At 36.7% G+C, this 20132-nt stretch overlaps 1 protein-coding gene across 8 annotated transcripts in view; it reads left to right on the forward strand.

Moving 5' to 3' along the window:
• Positions 1-20132, forward strand: part of rock2b (rho-associated, coiled-coil containing protein kinase 2b) — a gene marked incomplete at its 3' end in the record, with an annotated part of 35906 nt that extends 15774 nt beyond the window's left edge. The window contains exons 9-34 of one of the 8 annotated variants that reach the window (XM_079584867.1): positions 877-1039; positions 1933-2017; positions 2360-2448; positions 2816-2864; positions 2978-3113; positions 3501-3592; positions 4501-4747; positions 5987-6093; positions 6206-6365; positions 6671-6831; positions 7102-7286; positions 8317-8386; positions 8496-8599; positions 8812-8998; positions 9120-9213; positions 9317-9411; positions 9585-9767; positions 9884-10055; positions 11265-11465; positions 13971-14038; positions 14126-14214; positions 15338-15416; positions 15512-15776; positions 16391-16667; positions 18927-19008; positions 19402-20132. In XM_079584867.1, the coding sequence (XP_079440993.1) occupies positions 877-1039; positions 1933-2017; positions 2360-2448; positions 2816-2864; positions 2978-3113; positions 3501-3592; positions 4501-4747; positions 5987-6093; positions 6206-6365; positions 6671-6831; positions 7102-7286; positions 8317-8386; positions 8496-8599; positions 8812-8998; positions 9120-9213; positions 9317-9411; positions 9585-9767; positions 9884-10055; positions 11265-11465; positions 13971-14038; positions 14126-14214; positions 15338-15416; positions 15512-15776; positions 16391-16667; positions 18927-19005 (3437 nt within the window). Of the gene's footprint in view, positions 1-876; positions 1040-1932; positions 2018-2359; positions 2449-2815; positions 2865-2977; positions 3114-3500; positions 3593-4500; positions 4748-5986; positions 6094-6205; positions 6366-6670; positions 6832-7101; positions 7287-8316; positions 8387-8495; positions 8600-8811; positions 8999-9119; positions 9214-9316; positions 9412-9584; positions 9768-9883; positions 10056-11264; positions 11466-13970; positions 14039-14125; positions 14215-15337; positions 15417-15511; positions 15777-16390; positions 16672-17628; positions 17797-18926; positions 19023-19401 lie in introns of those variants that run through there. The other 7 variants (XM_079584868.1, XM_079584870.1, XM_079584871.1 and 4 more) reach the window with 7 other exon arrangements.

Raw genomic sequence — 20132 nt, forward strand, 5'->3', positions numbered from 1 at the left:
GGAATGTCGCTCGGGACGGAGTTAAAGAGGTATTGGGTTGGTTTTAGTTAGGGTGGGACCCAACATGTGGCCCGTACACGGCTACTAATGAGAGAAGTGCCTCAAAACCACAGAGTTAAACTCGTTTTTTCCCTCTTCTCTCTGTCCCTTGCTCCTGTGATGCCCAAATGCACACTTTTTTCTTTCTATCTAGCTTACTCTCTGCCTACACAGTAGTCTGTTATTAATGCAAGGAGAATTCTGGGAATCTGAGCAACTGCATCCATATATCGGCATTGTGCGGTATTGCCGTATGGCAACATATACTTTTCTTGCTTTTTGGAATAAAATACAACAAATTGTTTTGTTGGAAAGAAACCAATTATATTTTCACTCCAAGACCATTTAAAGAAGGCAGATTCTGACATGCGTTTCTATCTTCTTCTTTACAAACACTTTAGACAACTTATCAAAGATGTAGCAAAGTAAATTGAGAAAATATGAGAAAGGCTACTCTGCATTACAATGGAATTACACTTTCATTCAGCCTCATCTCTATTAGATGTTTGACACATGTTCTCTCAGCGTGCTCAGTGTGTTAGCTCCAGAACCAGGGAGTGTTTTGGATGTGTAAGTGAGCGTGAGTGTGTGTATGCACAGTAGGTAGTGAGTAAGCACCGGCCAGCTTGGCAAATCATACGTGCCACTCCTCCCTTCAGTACAGTGTCTGCTTTGTGTGCTACACACACTGAGCCTTTCACCGTGAGACTCACTCACTCGCTCACACACACATACACTCAAACTCAAACAGGAGACACTATTTTTGCTCAAATCTTTTACAATATTCTCTCACACACTCCAACCCACCTCCCCCCCCTGTTTCTCTCTGTCTCTCAGCCATGGCTCCAGTGGTGCCGGAGCTGAGGAGCGATATTGACACCAGTAACTTTGATGATGATATAAAGGATGATCCTGGAGGAACCGAGACCTTCCCCCCTCCCCGTGCCTTTGCAGGAAATCAGCTACCGTTTGTGGGCTTCACCTATTTCAGGGAGGACCAGTAAGTGTGAAAATGTGTGCATTTTGTGTTTGTTTGTGACAAGATGGATTCTTTAAAAATGTGTTTGTTGCATACTATAGTCATGTAAAATAATAACTAATGCTTGTGGAAAAGTCCCAAAAGGGTTCCCGCTCTTTTTTGTCAATTAATTTCCATGACTTTTCCTGCTATTTCTGATTACTGGATAAAGATTTTAGAGGTTTGCTCTTACAAAGAACAGTTTCTAGCCTGTGAGTTATTTTTGAGCTGGGCATAACTAGAAAGTAATATATTCAGCATAAAAAATTCTGATTATGCCAGGCCTGGATATCATTTTTTTTAAAGAGTTTCCGGGACTGTGAAAATGTGTTTTACATTTGAAATCTGAATAAAAAAATATATAATATATACTGTAAAAAGAGATAAATAAATGACAAAAATGATGAAATCTGTGACAGATCAAATTTAAATACCACATTTTAAACACTGTAGCACTGTTTGACTTTTACACAGGTATCTTGTTCTCGCTCAGAGCTCCTGTTATGGATTGATAGGGACAGGATGTACAGTATTTTTGCATGGTTATGGTAGCCATAAATGAGTGCTGCGTTTGTTCCATCACAATTCCCTCCTTTTTCCCTTATCCTTTCACTGTTTCCTCCCTGGCTCTCTCAGTTTCTCCAGTGTGGCTGAGTGAAGCCACATGGGCCGCTGGCAGAGCTGAGGAGATTGAAAAGTTGCTTTAAGATTTTCTTTCTTTCATTTCCTCTCTCCTTTTTATTCTTCTGACTTAGTCTTTTTCATCTTGAATTGATTTATGAAACCTTAAAGTGTGTTGCTGCTGAGTAAACAATGATGACGCGGAGTGGAACATTTTCCATAACACTAACTCTCTCTCTCACTCTCTCTTTCAGGTTGTTAACCCCAAAAAATAAGTGTTCAGATGAGGACTCAAGTGCTAATAGTCTCATTGAGGATCATGGTTTAAACCATGCAGAGGTGCATATATTTGTTTTTCATTTTTCTTTTAAATGCTATTAATGATTTCTGTTAAATGATAGCTACTATAATCTTTTTGTTTTATGTCGATGAAGGGGTACTTGAGCCTTACTGATAGAGCTGTGTGGCACAAAATTAGCACTTAGATTACTAAAATAGCTCATGTGACTTATTCTGCAGCAGAATTTACCACAACCATTTAGTTTGGTGCCGTTTACTCAACATAATTGGAGTGTTTCTCCACATTCTTTAGATAAGTGCTGCTTTTAATAGAATTGAAAACAACAACTTTGCATCAGTTGTTTGTTGATTCTTCAAATGTGTTTTTTTGCATGTCCCTAGTCCAGTGACCTGCAGAAGAGCGTGAAAAAGTTGGAGGAAAAAGTCAAACATGAGATGCAAGCAAAGGAGGAACTGGAAAATAAATTCCGGTACAAATACTCGTAAACATAATGTGGAAATGTAAAATGTTGAAATACATAATTTTTGCATTTTAAAAAAAATGTAATACTTTAAAAATAACTTTATTATTTATATTATATTATCAGCATAACAATTTAAGTGGGATTTCTCTCTCTCTCTCTCTCTCTCTCTCTCTCTCTCTCTCTCTCTCTCTCTCTCACACACACACACACACACGCACACACACACGTATATGTTGTAATTGTTGTATAGTGAATAATGAATGTTTAAATTCCTCAGAGATCCAGATTTCTGTTATTTGCGTCACATGTGTCAAAATCAAAACATTCTCGATCTTCACTTACAACTGATGTAAACTATGTTGTATCTCAACAGGACGGCAAATCAGCGGCTGGAGAAGTTGTCCAAAGAGCTTGAAGAAGAAGTAAGACACATCTTTAAATTGCATTCACCCAACAAAGGCACTTGATTCGAAACCATTCAGAAACAAAGTGCAACTTTCTACAAGTTCCTCTAACTGTTTGTTTCTTGTTGTAGGTGAATGAGAGACAATTGGTAGAAGACTCTCTGAGGGCACTGGAGAGAGACAAAGCTTTACTGAAGCACCAGCGTTCTGAAAGCATAAGAAAGGCCGGCCAAGAGACAGACAGAAAGCGTCTTCTTGAGAATGAGGGTGAGAACAGCAGACAACCACTCCATTGACCCTCAACATTGACAATGAATGCTGATTCATTTGAACAGTGACTACACTGAGTATTTACTAGGAGTGGGAAAAAATCTATTCACCGATGCATTAATACTGGATCAATCTACACAAAAAAATCATGACCATACATACTTTTTAACTGGTGCATCTTTAACCATCTTAACCTACAACATTACTGAATATGCTGGTTCAGCTTCTCTGCTGCTTTTGCATGTTTAATATTGACACTCATTCTTGATTCACTTAAGCACTGGTCCAAAGTTTCTACACGATTTGCTCAGTACTAACCTCTGAAATTCTCCTGCTTTGCTGATGTTATGATGCTAACATATTTGCCATTTCTCTCTCCTGCAGTGGGCAGCCTGAGAGATCAGCTAGCCGAACTGAAGAAGAAGAACCAGAACTCTCATCTCTCCACTGAGAAGAACATTCACCTGGAGAGACAGGTTGGTCCCTCAGGAAAACTTTAACCTCAGAACAATAACTGCTATTTAACAAATAGCCAGAGGCAAGGACATTTGAAAAAGTTTTAAACATTAAGAAAACAGCAAAAAATGCCTATAAGAAAAATAAAGGTTTGTGCTTGAAACGTAATTTGCCAATGTTAAAATAATTTCTCCTATCCCAGCTAAAATATTTAAAGTAAAAAAAAAGAAAGAAGTATAATAAATAAATAATAAATGTTTGAGCTTTGTTCTTAAAATAAGTAAAGACAATTTCTAAAGGAAATACTGTTATATTCAAATGTGCTTATATTCTTATATACATTTCAGAAGCCCTAATATCAGTTTAGCAGCTAAACTTTAGCTTCTTATAAACAAAAGTTTGGGGTCAGTAAGATATTATAGCAAAAGTGATAGTAAAGACATTTATAATGTTAAAAAGATAGTAAAGACACTTATAATGTAAAAAAAAAAAATCTATGTTGGATTAATGTTGTTCTTTTGAACTTGCATCAAAGAATCCTGGTAACATTTTTTTTAAATCACAGTTTCCACAAAAATATTAAGCAGAACTGTTTTTTGAGCACATGATTAGCATATTATAATGATTTCTGAAGGACCATGTGACACTGAAGATTGCTGAAAATTCAGCTTTGCCATCGCCGGAATAAATTACCTATAAAATATAAAAATATATAAAATATAGATATTATCTCTTTAAATTATAATATTTCACAATATTACTGTTTTTAATTGATGAAATAAAATTCAGCCTTGTTGAGCATGAGATTTCTTTCAAAATCCCCTAAACGTTTGAACAGTAGTGTAAATTAGATTTTGTTTTAAGGATATATAGATGTTCAGTATTATGGAATAAAAGGGATTCTGATAGTAAATGAATTTGTCCTTAGTTGGAGGAGGTGAATGCTAAGCTTCAGGCTGAGGTGGAGGAGTCTGAGAGGCTAAAGAAGGCCCAGGGCGAGGTGTTGAAACAGTCCCAGCAGCTGGAGGTCTCTCTCAAGGAGCTCCAGGAGCGTCTGGCCCAGCTGGAGAGCGGCAGGCTGGCCCTGGAACAGGAGAAACTGAGTCTGCAAACCTCACTGCAGGAGGAGAAGCAAGAGAGAAGCCTTGGCTCAGAGACCATCAATGAACTACAGGGTGGGTGCATGTGTGTCTGTGCCAGTTTTTGTTCGTTAGACAGAAGTAGCTGTGAATCAACATCTACCGAGCTTCCTAGAAGGAGATTGCGTTACATTCTAGGGATCACACTTGTTTGCCGGTCTATGTGAGCGAGTGAAAGCTGATTTTATGTTTGAGCGTGTAGTGGTCAGCTCTTGCTGAAAGACACACTGGGCTCTTGTCTGCTGGGCAGTGTTGTTGTGTTGGGGTGGCGCTACTCACAGCGAATGTAAACATTAGTAGTGCGTTATTTTAAGGTCAGAGGCAGCTAGCTGATATTATGTCACTAGATGGAAAATGGGCAAACAAGAAATATCTCTTATTTTCTGTCATATTTTAAATTCTGTCTATTACATTTAAAGGATTTGTTTCTGCAGGCACTTTAATGTCCTGGTTGATCGTTACGTGGTTTAAATAAACAGATTCCAATTAAGGAAGGTCACTTTAAAACTTTTCACCATGCCCTTATTCATTTGTGCTACTTTTCAAATGCCTTTTACGTTTAGATTTCTTTGATTTTTACCCCAGACCAAGACTTTAATCTTAAAATATGAAAATTCATTATAAAAATACACTGTAATCACATATCTATCTAAACAAATTGTGAAATAAACAAATAATGAACCACACAACATGTATTGTGTGAAAATAATTCATCCCTGTTTTTAATTTTGCTCAAATTCTGACTGTCCCTCAGTATTTTCCACCATGGCCAATGATTTTGCCACAAGTTTTATAAAAAAAAAATAGTTTAGGATTATGTTTGATGTAAAATATGATGTTTGATATGTGAAGAAAACAATGCAAAATCACTTCTAAGTTTGATCAGACATATTGATCAGACTCCTTTATTCATTTAAGTATGAATTTAATTTTTATTTTATTTTTTATTATTGTCAAAATATTTAATTAATTTTATCCATTTTTATTCTGATAATGTTTAAATATCATTCCCATCACCATCATTTCCGCAAAAAACAACAACTGAGATGGACATTTTTAGTTTAATAAAGTAATAAACTAGTCACAGTGTAAAGTGTGTAGTAAAATATTTTATTTTTTAAGGCCTATTTTCTAAGTGTCCATAGTTGAAGAAACCGCCCATTTACGGTTTTATGGTTTCAGGTTTAACATTAATGTTAACCTGAATTCTTGACCTTTGACTAACTTTGGTCTTCTGTTTTTTTATATGCATTTCTATCTTTCTTTTATTCTCAGGTCATGTCTCCGGACTAGAGGACGAGTTAAAACACATAAAGAGTTCTCTATCAAAGGCTGAAGTAGAGAAAAGACAGTTACAGGAGGATCTTACTGACCTGGAAAAGGTGCTTGTGTGTTTTAGCAAGCGATTGAATGATTTACATTTTCTGCACATGATGTTTGTGTGGTTATGTGTATTTTTGTGAAACCCCATAAATGTTGTCCCTTCACCCACAGGAGAAGAACAAGCAAGAGATCGATCACTCCTTTAAACTCAAAGCAGTTCAACAGAGTCTGGAGCAGGAGGAGGCGGAGCATAAAGCCACTAAAGCCAGATTGGCCGACAACAACAAAGTCAACCAATCCATCGAGGAGGCCAAGTCTGAGACCCTGAAAGGTAAAATTAGACAGTAGCCTCCAATTTAAAAACTCTTAAAATGTGTATATCTGTTCAGATTTTCACTACAAAAATGTTGTTTAGGGGAGCACAGTTTAGATTGAGGGAAAACAAATTCTGGTTACCTTAGTACTACTTCCGTAAGGGTATTTGAGACATAATTTGGACTCGCAACAAAATACAAAATAAGGCTTGACTTGGACATTAGAAAATTTCTCTGTATAAAACCGAAAATATCCTTTCTGCATTCTGTTCTGCAAATCTTTACAAGGAGTTTGGTGACGTTGTGTGTGTTTTTGTGACAGTTATGGAACATAAGCTGCTGGAAGAACGATCTGCGAAGCAACAGTTGGAAAACAGACTGATGCAGCTGGAGAAGGAAAACTCAGGACTAGACTGTGATTACAAACAAGCCAAACACGAGCTTCAGGAGCTCCGCTCACTCAAAGAAAAACTCACTGAGGAGGTATACCTGTCTGTCTGCCTGATGATTTTAATTATATCAAACTTACTGCTCTGGGATGTTAAAGCAGTGTCTTCTGTCCATATTTTCAGCACTATTTTACATAATTTTAAATTAAAAATAAAATATATATTTTAAAGTATTAAACACAATTAAAAATTACATTTATGCATCACATAGTTCATTTGAAGTCCAAGGTATTTGATTGAATCCAGTGTGTGTGTGTGTGTGTGTGTGTGTGTGTGTGTGTGTGTGTGTGTGTGTGTGTGTCAGGTGGAGGTGCTAAGTGTGCGTGTGCATCAGGAGACTCAGAGGAAGACTCTGTGTCAGAATGATCTCAAAGTGCAGAGGGAGGAGATCAGCACCCTACGCTCCTCGGAGAAACAGCTCAAACAAGAACTCAATCAACTGCTGGAGCTCAAACTCGGCCTGGAAAAACTAAATCAGGAAGTGTGCAGGTGAGTGACTTGGTGATCCACAGCTTTTCAATGCTGATACTAGTATTTAGTGAGATCTATCTATCTATCTATCTATCTATCTATCTATCTATCTATCTATCTATCTATCTATCTATCTATCTATCTATCTATCTATCTATCTATCTATCTATCTATCTATCTATCTATCTATCTATCTATCTATCTATCTATCTATCTATCTATCTATCTATCTATCTATCTAATCTAAAAATGTACAGCAAAATTCTGATATTAAATTAACATAGTGGAACACTCCATCAAGGCAATTCCAATAGAGTTGCGTGTTAATGCACATTCACACCTATAACAACAAATATATTAGCATCTACACTGTATGATAACATTCGTTTTATTGTATTTTTTGCACTTCTGTCATGGCTGCTGCTCAAGTTCTTCGGGTCGGGTGATTTCTAATTGGCTTTCAGTGTTTTTATCATTCATCAGCTGGAAACAGAATCGTTCTGAAAGTGATTCCAATTATATTGTTTCTCTGTGTTATCATTATAGTTGTTGTGTGGATGTCCCTATTCTCATAGAATTAGAATGATTATTATAAATGTATAGTTATATTTATCATTATAGTTATCGTTCTTTGTCTGAACAGGCCTTTAGCCTGTTTGCTGAACTTACAAAGCAATACACTTATAAGCTCTCATAATTCATAGTACACACACATATTATTCACTGAGGATCAGCATGCTATACAGGTGAAACTCGAATTTTTTTAAATATCGTGCAAAAGTTAATTTATTTCAGTAAATCAACTTAAAAGGTGAAACTAATATATGATATAGACTCATTACATGCAAAGTGAGATATTTCAAGCCTTTATTTGTTATAATTTTGATGATTATGGCTTCCAGCTATGAAAACCTTTCCACAATATTCTAATTTTGAATTTGGGGTTTTCATAAGCTTTGAAATAAATGTTCAAATAAATGAACTTTTGCACGATATTAAATTTTTTCGAGTTTCACCTGTAAAACCTCTTTTCTCTGTGTCCAACCAGGGAGAGAGAAGAAGCGGACATACAGTTGAAAGAGCTGAAGGACCAGTTGGAGACAGAGCAGTACTTCACAGTATGTCTGCCAGCTTTATCATGTTTTGCCAGTGAATATGTGGAGGGATGTATTTGGATTTGGTGTGCTCATATTTGTTTTTAAATGCAACATTTTTCATTGTTTCCAGAAACTGTATAAAACTCAGATTCGAGAGCTGAAAGAGGAGAATGATGAAAAGGCTAAACTCTACAATGACGCTCAGCAGAGACTAGCGGATCTGCTGGATGAGAGGTGTGTGTGTGTATTTGCTATTAAAAAAGGACGTTGGAACATCAAAGGGCTTATCCTTTAAAAAAAAAGGTGAAACCATATCAATTAGAGCAAGGTTAGATGAAAAGTAAGGTACATGGATGCAATTAGTTAAGAATGAATCAACAGATAACAATTTATACAATATGCTGAACTCTCGTTCAATACAAACTGTTTTGTGTGTGTTTATATAGGGACTCGCTAGCAACTCAGCTAGAGGTGAGCCTTACGAAGGCAGATTCTGAACATTTGGCGCGCTCCATCGCTGAGGAGCAGTACTCAGACCTGCAGACAGAAAAGATCATGAAGGAGCTGGAGATCAAAGATATGATTGCCAGACATCGGCAGGAACTCTGCGAAAAGGACAATACCATCAGCTCGGTGAGAATACAAGAGAGTATAAGAATGGATATATGTGTGTGTTAATGTGTGTGAATGAGTGCGTGGGTCCATACAACATAAACATCAATTCATTTTAATTGAATCTTCTACATAATATAAGCTGGAGGAATCAAACCGCACACTCACTGCGGATGTGGCCAACCTGGCTAGTGAGAAAGAGGAGCTCAACAATAAGCTCAAACACCTACAGCAAAGTGAGTATGTTGCTGAAGTTAATATAACATATGACTGGATTTATGTTGTAATGTCCATAATGTTAATATATGTGCTTTAACATTTATAAATGTCTATACACAGAGCTGGAAATGGTCAAGGATGAAGAGAAACAGATGAAATCTTTCACACTGTCCCTAGAGAAGCAGATACAGTCTGAGAAAACCCTCAAGATTCAGGTGTGTTTTGGAGAAACATCTAACTTAAAGTTTATTGAATTTTAATCAAGGGTTTGTAACCATACATGCTACTCCATTATTTTCAGTTTAAAATAGGTGTTCCTAGCATGTGTCAGGTAAATTATAGCATCTAACTATATTGTAGGCTGTAAACTATATCGTCTGTATTGTAGGCTATAAACAAGCTGGCAGAGGTTATGAAGAAAACTGATGTCAGGCCACAGCAAGGTAACAACAGTGACATCCGCAGGAAGGAGAAGGAGAACAGACAGCTTCAGCTGCAGCTCCGCACCGAGAAAGAAAAACTCAACACCACCATCTTCAAATACCAGAAAGAAATGAATGATATGCAGGCTGTAAGTGACATTAAATATAAATACAAAAGAAACGTAACCACTAGAAAACCTATTCAGTGGTCTACGTACAATACTTAAATAAACAAAGCACAGAAGAAGTATTGTTTTGTTTGCAGATGATAGCAGAGGAGTCTCAGGCCCGACTGGAGATGCAGATGTCCCTGGACAGTAAAGACAGTGATATTGAGCGTCTGCGCTGCCAGATCACTTCGCTGAGCATCCATTCTTTGGACACCACCAGCATCAGTAGTACGGGAAACGACATGGAGGGTGAAGATGCTTATCCAGGTAACTATCCAGGTTACGTCCCATCAAGCACAGGTCTGCCTAATGCGTTTATTATCATTCATGTGCCATAATTGGTGAGCTTAAGCCCCAAATGCTTTTAGTAAAGCCCTGAATAGTAATTTTTGTCACCATGTAATCCATTTAGAACCATAAAATATATTCTGTTTTTACAAACCAGACAATATAAATGTATAATAGAAGACTTCAGATGCTAAATCCTTTAAGTGCCATCTGACATTTTCTTCTAAAATTAGAATTTTTATCAAGCTCATATATTTAGGTTCAGTAGTTTGACTTTAATGACAATTAATAGGTAATTTTCATTGCCATTAAAGTGAAATAACTGAACATGAACATACAAGCTTGATAAAAATGATCATTCTAGAAGAAATTTCAGATGGTACTTAGAGGCTTTTGCATCTTAAGTCTTCAATTATAGTATATAATGACTCAAAACTTAACTGTTTTTTTAAAAAGCACCCACCGTAACTTCCAAACAAACTTAAAAACACCCGGCAAATCAATTGTCATTTATTTATTCATCCTTTCATTTCGGTAGGGTTCTGTTAAGGGCAAGAACTCCCTGCTCATCCGTGCAGCCTAGCAATAACCCCCCTTAGGGTAAACAGAACAGAATCAACATGAACGTATTATGCAGATATATAATTAATTCAATATTTTAATGTACAACATAATTCGAGAATTTAGTCTGATTTAGAGAGGAATCAGAATGCCAAATCGTGACTGGACGAGAGGAGCTGGGGATGGATGGAATTAGCTCTTGAGAAACACGATAGCTGTTGATAATACTGAAAGTATGGAAGTGTATATAGATGCAGTGATAAGTGTCATATTCCCATAGGTAGACGTGGATCAGCTGAGAGTCAGCTGATGCGAGCTTGATGACCTGCCAGAACTGACGCTACGCTTGATTTAATTAATTAACTATATAATTCTAAACAAACTATACAACACTTGGCGACTCAATCACAAAAAAATTGTCATTCATTTTATTTATCTATTTATACATCCACAAATATCCACTGAACCTAGAACACATAACATAATCAATACACATAACTCCTACTTGGTTTTCTTCTTTTTCCTGTTTTCCTTTTCACTCTGTTTCACTTCTAAATGTATGCATCCTTTTGCTTCTTTACCTCATTCTTCTTCCATTCCTTCCCACTCACCGTGGTGCCGGTGTAGTGCGCATCACACACTCACACACCTCGGAGTCTATGTCCTTCACGTATCAACGGAGCTCCAAGTCAGTGTGTATTGATACCCGGCCATGCCGGACCTCTTCTTGCTTCCCCTCCGACTCAGAGGAAGAGGAGGATGAGGAAGACGAGTGGAGGCAAAGGCCTGCCCTGACATATGAGAAGCCTATTGAGCAAGAGACTGCAGGTGACCCTGCATGGACACTAATTAGCACGCATACTGCCCCTTGCTCTCGTTCACTTTTATGCAGTGTGGAGTTTGAATAATAAACGCCTAGACAGCATTTTTGGGCATAGTGAATGTTCAAATGAGCCTATGATGAAGCAGGTTTCTAGAAGTACTTGGAAATATTTCTCTTTTGCTTTATTTAACCTATAACCTATAATTGCTTTGTTCAACCTATATAAAATGACTTAAAAATTATTAGGTTTGTCAAAAAACAACTAGGTTTGTCAAAAAAACAACTATTTATTTATTGGTTAATTTATGTATTTAATGGCATAACATGCTAAGATATTTAAAGAGGACCTATTATGCTTTTTTGCATTTTTGACTTTCTTCAGTGTGTAATGTTGCCGTTTAAACACGAAAAAGGTCTGCAAAGTTACAAAGCACAAAGTTACTCCAAAGGGAGTTATTCTCTATATCAGAAAGCAGTGTTCCTGAACTCCCTTAAACCCCTCAATTGTAGTCTTGAGTTTTCTTCTGGGAACGAACATGTCACAATATTTGAATAATTCCCAACCAAGGCATAGAAAATAAAAGGGGCAAGGCCTGGTTGACACGTTAGTGTGTTGAAACTTGCTGTTATGTAAGGGCAGTCACAACACACTGGTCCAGCCGACCAATTAGAGCACTTTGTGCTTTTCGGAAGAAGGGGCTTCATAGAGACTGGAACTAAATAGAGCGTTACTGACAGGCTGCAATTTAAAAGAGCTTGATTGTAAAATGTGTGAAAAATAATGTGTTTTATTACTTATTCTAGTAGACTCCACAAAACAAATTTAAGTCTTTGAAAAAGGGCATAATAGGTCTTTACTATAAGGTTAAGGTTAGCAAAAGTGTTTAGTTTAGCGTTAGCATAATTTACTGTTATTTCTACAGTAAGTACATGTAACATATGTAACAAGAACACTGTTATATACTGTAGTGTTATCAAAAATTGTTTAGATATTAAGTTGAGATAATTGTGTAGATGACGCTCATAGCAGAATATATCCTGTCTACAACAGTTCTGTTTTGATGATGATGAAGCCCTAATGGGGCTGTTGGAGTATGTAAAGCCGCATTTCCACCGAAATTACCCGGAACAATTTGTCCCAGGAACTTTTTTCCCCCCAGACCTGTTGCTTTCTGCATTCCCACCGTGGTCTAAAGTACCGTGAAGATTAGGCAGATTAGTCCGGTGACGTAGGACTGCACGCACCTCAAAATATATATTTTTTAAATAGTGGTTGAAATTAAATGCTGCGTGGAGTCAACCAATCAAAATTCGGCATGAACTCCACCAATCAGCATGTTCAGTGCCCAAGTCCCACCCCTGAATATTCCTGGACTTTGAAAAAGTACTACATCTTTTTACAATTTTTTACCCGGAACTTAATTTAGACCCTGGTTCCTGCGGTCGAAACACACCGAGTACCACCCCCAAAGTACCTAGTTTCTAGGGAAAGTTCCTGCGGTGGAAACGCGGCTTAAGACAAAGGTTGGGAACCACTGCACTATGTTTTAAACCACAGCCACACTTTCCAACATGGTGTGATGCTCATTAGTTATGACATTATTTTGCACATATTCACACTACTCACCTTGTGTGTTTTATAACAGTCCATTAAAGGTGCAGTCAGCGATTTCTGAGAAACACTGTTGATATCTGAAATCAACCCAAACAAATACACTGCTTCCTTCATTGCTCCACTCCCAAAATGCATGAACACGCAATGCAAGAGCGGATGTCTCTATCATAGCTGAAGTGAAGCAAATCAATAAAATTTATTTTATTTATTCGCGAAAAATAAAGTGGAGATAACTAACGAACTACAAAGAAAGAACTAAAATGTAACATACGGTACACAAGAGTATAAACAAAAAGAGTTTGTTGTTAGTCAACACCAGCTCCAGACAATGAGACTCAAAACTGACCTGTTACTACAGCTAACATCACAGCAACATATCTTGATTCTGTGAAACACAGTACAACCAATGTTACTCAGGTATGGAGCAGAAACAACGCAATCTCTGCGTCCGTTTTCAGGTCTTCCCGCTTAGGTCTCTCCAGCATTGGAAAGCTTTTCTAATATTAATGCCTGATCATAGCCCAGTAATATTCCTCTGACCTTTTCTCTTTGGTAATGTCTCTCAGCCATCTCCTTTTTTTTTGTCTTTCTTCGAATCTCCCTCTTGCTCACTCTCTCTCCTCCCCCATCATAAGTGTGTTGTGGTGCTCTGTCTGATCCACTTTCAACAGCATTTCTCAGAAATCACTTACTGCACTTTTAACACCCCGGAAAGCAAAACCTTTTTATTCCAAGAGACTTGTATTCTAGTGCATGTTGCATTCTGCACCTGGGAAAGATGTTTCTGAAGGCTCTAAAATAGCTTAAAGAAAAATTTGCTCTGCTTATCATATTCAAACCTGTGTGGCTCTGTAATGTATAAAATACTCTTCTGTTGTTGTTTTTTTAACCACAGATTCTAGTCTTGAGGGATGGCTCTCAACGCCTACCAAAAACACCAAACGGTTTGGATGGGAAAAGAAGGTAAAGGTTTAAACACACACACACACTCACATCACATCAACAAACCCTGTCTGATCATCTTTGCATGTATATCTGTGTAAATTGCAGTATGTGGTGGTCAGCAGCAAGAAGATCCTGTTTTATGACTCCGAGCAAGAGAGAGATCAGGCCAGCCCCTTCATGATTCTGGACATAGAGTGAGTTTGGAAAATGCTACTCGCAATCAAAAAATATATTGGCCTACATTTACGATTTATGTATTTAAACTGCATATAAAATGTCCATTCATTTGCATTACACAGTTTACACATAAACTGATAAACTTAATGTGATGCATATTTATCAATGAAACGAGCAAGACATCTGCACTCAAAAAAGGCATATTTGGTTTATTAACAATTTGCATCTATTTGATGATTTAAATATATTGATATATCATCAATATGATATATTGATATTTAAATCATATTTCCAAACTGCATTTGTTCAAACGAATCAGCATAAAACTGTTCAAAACAATGAAATGTATTGAGTTAAAAAGTATGAACATGGTTAAAATATCGCTAGCTGTGGAACAAGCAATATTCAGTTCGTAAAAAATTATGAGATTGAAAGTAATTTAATTGATTTAATGATAAATATATAAACTTGGTTATTGTGTATTTAAATCAAGTTCAGTTTATTAGTAATATTATAGAAATCTTGTCTGTTTCATAATATATGACTGAATATGCACGTTTTGTTCATCGTGATTGTCAAATAAACACACATTTTGAATGAATTTTTGAAGCATAAATATACACTTTTCCCTGAAAGTTCGAGTTATGATAGTTTGCAAGATCGGATTAGTGCGTAGATGAGTTTACCTGTTTGGTGTGATGATGTTCAACATCCCCGACAATCTCTGTTGTCCCATTCAGCCACTTGTTAGCAACTGCCTTTTACAAGACAAGTAAAGGCTTTTAAAAAATCACAAGAGGGTATTACTGATGTACAGTGTCATATTGTAGAATAAAAAGTGAAAATAGCTTGAGCTTGTGTTCTCCTCAGTCCTTACTTAAAGCATTTAACCAAAAACCCATTCAAAGTCCTATTGACTTCAGGACGAAGTTTCCAGGTTTTGGCCTACAAAAATACGTCATCCCTGTACCGCTCTATTAGTTTATGTTAAAACTGTGTAATCCAAATGGATGGAAATTTTATACGTGATTCAATTACATTCATATTAAATTTAGGCCTAAATATTTTTGAGTACACACATTTACTGCTCTCTTGCACACTATAGGCCTTTATTTTGAATGTCTCCTTTTCCCCTCTCAGCAAACTCTTCCATGTTAGACCTGTCACTCAGACAGACGTGTACCGCGCAGATCCCAGAGAAATCCCACGCATCTTCCAGGTAACCTGATTAATTTGTCCTACAAGAAATGTTTTAGCATGCTTTGATATGATCCTTGTTAAACCTCAGTTTTCATCTTTCCGCTCTTTCTGCAGATATTATATGCTAATGAGGGGGAGAGCAAGAAAGAGGAGCTTGCTGTGGAACCCTTATTAGCAGCTGAAAGGTCGTCCTATATCCCACACAAAGGTCACGAGTTCGTGCTCACGCTTTACCACTTCCCCTCTAGCTGTGAAGCATGTCCAAAGCCTCTGTGGCACGTCTTCAAACCCCCACCAGCCCTGGAGTGCAGACGCTGCCGAGTTAAATGCCATAAAGACCACATCGATCACATGGAAGAGGTCCTTGCTCCTTGCAGAGGTCAGGAGGTCACACTCACAAAGCACTGCAAATTCTAATGTATATTACTGTAGCTTTTTAAACACATTCGAATATTTAATAATTTGCTCTGCTATATAATAATTATAATTCATATATATAATTTTGTTCATGTTATATTTGTCATGTTTTATGTTATACTATATATATATATACACACACAGTATAATATATTATAACTGCATTATAGAAAAAGATTATGGCTATAAAATATTTTTTATACTATTTATTCAATATTTTATTCTTATTTTTTATTCTGAATGTATTTATTTATTTACTCTATCATTCAAAAGTAAGATTTAGAAGTCTATTATGCTCACCAAGGCTGCATTTATTTGATCAAAAATACAGTAAAAACTGTACTTTTGTTGTACCGGTAATTGTTAAAAAATGTCAGCATCATTACTCCAGTCTTCAGTGTCACAGTGTTCGTGTCTTAAGAAACATTTCTCATTATTGTCAATGTTGAAAAACAATTGAGCTTAATAATTTAGCAGAAAGTTTGTTTATTTATTTAAACATGGACTTTTGTACATCCCCATTGTGTACTTTGGGTTGAAACTAATCTGTTTTGTTTGGCCTTTTTTTCTTTCCAGTGAACTATGATATGTCCACTGCGAAAGAGCTGCTACTGCTGGCCAACTCCACAGAAGAGCAGCAGAAATGGGTCAAACGATTACTCAAGCGGGTCCCGCGTAAACCTCTAGCCCACTCCTCAAGCATAGCTATAGCCTCTCCCACCTCTGAGGCATCACCAACTGGCCTGTCCCCTGTGCCTTCTCCTCACCTGTCCTCCCATTCATCTCCCAGGCTTTCACACAGAGGAGCCGTCAAAGTGCATTCCACCAGACAGCAGCCCTCAACCAAACCCAGGTGAGAACCACTTGACAGATCAACAGGTTCATTAAAAGGATCTTGAGGCAGAGTTCTCTTACATGGAGGTACACTATCATGTAACATATGATACAGTTCTGTTAATATGATATAATGTAGGGGCCAAATCCATGCCATTTGTTAAAGAACAATTTTGTCCGAAGAGGCTGATCTTTTATCAGTGTTTGATGACACAGCTCTTCCTTGACCATCTGAATGCATAATTCATAACCATGTATACATAACCATTTATACAAAGGCTTTTTCTATAATCTTTAAAATCTGCGTTACTGTTTCCTACTTACACTTCTGTATTAGCTTGAACTCTTCTGCACATCTTTTCAAAATGTGTATTTCAGCATTGCTAATGATGTTGCTTCTTATTATTAATCACTTATATTTGTTTATTTCCTTATTTTTGCTTTATATATCAGAATCGGCTAAATTAGTGAAAAAGTTCACCCAAAAATGAACTGAATGAATAGAATACTTGCTGTAATCTATCTATCGTCTAAGGACGATAACTATAATGATAACGATAAATATGTAGTTCTAAAAATAGTTGTAAAAGAAAATGAATAGCAGAGTCCATATACAACTATAACGATAATGGCACAGAAAAACAATCACTCATTTAATATTGTTATCTTTATAGTCTTGTTCTTGGTGTGAACAGGCCTTTAGAGCTTGGCAGTTGTGGTCACTTTGAAACAAAGCAGCGTAAAATTCTTTAAAGAAAATCTATTTGTTACAATGGGGACAAAATAACATACCAGGTTGGAATAAAAAGAGAGTGAGTAAATAATGGCAGCATTTTCATTTTTGGGTGAACTACTGCTTTAATCAAGGTAAATGTAGATTCTGCTGTTTTTAGTGCTGTCATATGTTGACCTGGTTTAGACTTGGCCATGAAGTTGTGCAGGTTCTCAATTGCTTACATTATACTGCTAAACTTTTATAGCCCTGGCCCCATGCTCCGTATCATTCTTCACTGACCTGTTCACATTTGACATTTCACCTTCCCCACTTGTGCATATGTGTGGACAGTAAGTACACTGCATATCGACCAGGTTTTCTGCTTGCCTGTGCAGCTCTAAAACCTTGCCTTCAGATGTGTGGCTGTCTGTACTCTTCTCTATGTGTCTGAAACAGAAATCCTCTTTGCTTGAGTGTCAACACATTAAAAAAAACATCTACTAACGATGCAATCTCTCTTTTAATTCAATAATATTGGAATCTAATTCTAACTGAACTGTGACATTTTCAACCCAATATCCTATTACTTTTCCAATAATAAATAAACTAATATCATATGCAATAATCTGTATATGAAGGGCAGCATCTGTCACTCCTATGTCTTTTTAGAGCTTAAAGGAGAACTCCGGTCAATTTTAACATTGAGCTCAATTTTTAGTAAATTTGGAGTGCTGTCAATACAGAGAACAACGACAAAAATCGGTGTTGCCTACACTGTGTTATCCTATTTTTAAAATTTGCACCCTATTGACTTGAATGGGGCAAGTTTTAAACCTGCTTTTATCCTCTTAACATATTTGATGTGTCATACAAGTGCCCAGCCATGTTGAGTGATTCCTTCAGAGTGAACACGAGTGAATCTGACTTCAGTAGATGTGAAAAATATGAATAAAAATGATGTTATATCAGCCAGCGCACATACCTGTATTTAGTTCCTGTTTTCGGTGGAAGTCCAAAGTAGTCGATTGTCGAGTTCACGCGCGTGATCATAGTAACTAAACCTATGCGCGTGAACTCGACAATCGACTACTTTGGACTTCCACCGAAAACAGGAACTAAATACAGGTATTTGCGCTGGGTGAAATAACATAATTTTTATTCATATTTTTCACATCTACTGAAGTCAGATTCACTCGTGTTCACTCTTAAGGAATCACTCAACATGGCTGGGCACTTGTAATGACACATCAAGGATGATAAGACTAAGAACTGGTTAAGTTTAAAACTTGCCCCATTCAAGTCAATAGGGTGTAAATTTTAAAAAGAGGATAACACGGTGGAGGCAACACCGATTTTTGTCGTTGTTCTCTGTATTGACAGCACTCCAAATTTACTAAAAATTGAGCTCAATGTTAAAATTGACCGGAGTTCTCCTTTAAAGAAAACACTTAAAATACTTAACAACGATATACTTCCAGTTAAACATGGGTGGCCATCATTTTTTTATGTTGACTTCTTTAATAACATTTGTACATTAGGCCGAATGACTCCTCTTTGTTCCAGATTGCTTGAGTTGGGCCTGAAGGACTGGGGTTGGTCTTTTGATGTTGAAATGGATGATGACGATGTATTAGACTTCTGAGGAGTTGAGTTTGTGGGGTAACCGCAGTGAAGCCTTAGCATGTATTTGTGTCTGTGTGTTGTTCATGCTATTGCTTAAAAGCTGTTTTTTTTTAAGTATGGTATTAATAGTGTGTTTTGTTCCCCTTTGAGGGACTATAACTAGGGCAAGTTTTTCGATATTGCCAGTGTGTTTGATGTACATATCTGCGTGGGCATGTTTGTGTGTACGTTTGGTTAAATTAAAAACATCTTGCTTACTTTCAACAAGGTGGGTTTGAAAACTGATGGTGTTGTGGCGATGCCAACTGTTGCTTGTGGTTGAAAAGAAAATGGGATGCAATACTGTATATCTGCCATATTTGATTGTTGGATTTTTTTTTTACTCCATGCTCTCTCTCCTTTCTCTTAATTTCAGCTAACATTGGTGAAGGCTGGATGGATGATGATCAATCTGGGAACATTGATGGCAGATAATGTTTTTTGTCTTTTTTTTTTTTTTTGCAAATCGCAGGACTTCTAAGTGCCAAACTCCACAAGTATAAATGACTGGGTAGGTCTAATATTAATACAGCTCAAACCATAAATTCTCTAAACGGTGTAATTTCAATTTTAAGTCAATATTAGTGTGTCTTATCTTTGTAGATTATACAATTCTTTAAAAAAATGTTTTTAAAGTAAAGGCATTTAAAATTTCAGAGGTTATTTTTATCTCCTTCCTTACAAGGTTGTCAGTAAGTGTGTCTGTTTGCCCGTGTGTGAGTTTGAAACAGAATATGTACTTAGGTTCTGCAGTTATATGATCATCTGAATTTATATACTCAAGTATTATATCTATTTTTTGTTTGGAAAAAGACATTTAGTGGAAAAGATTATATTTTTTATCAGGCATTATATCAAAGGACACTGTTTATCAAGCTGCATTACTTATTGTAAGAACTATCTGCTCAAAATATATGCATTATTGAAGACATGATGTAAAGATGCTATTTGTAGCACATTGTATTAAATGCTGTAACAAAAATTAGACACAACTGTATGCATAGTGGACCATAATGACCTCCGGTCCAAACATTTTCTGTGTTTTTTGTCATGTTGCCACTGACAAACTGTTGAGAAATTGTTAATAAAAAAGCTTTATTTGATGGA

The sequence above is a fragment of the Phoxinus phoxinus genome (genome assembly GCF_949152265.1).
Source record: "Phoxinus phoxinus genome assembly, chromosome: 16".
Lineage (NCBI taxonomy): Eukaryota > Metazoa > Chordata > Actinopteri > Cypriniformes > Leuciscidae > Phoxinus > Phoxinus phoxinus.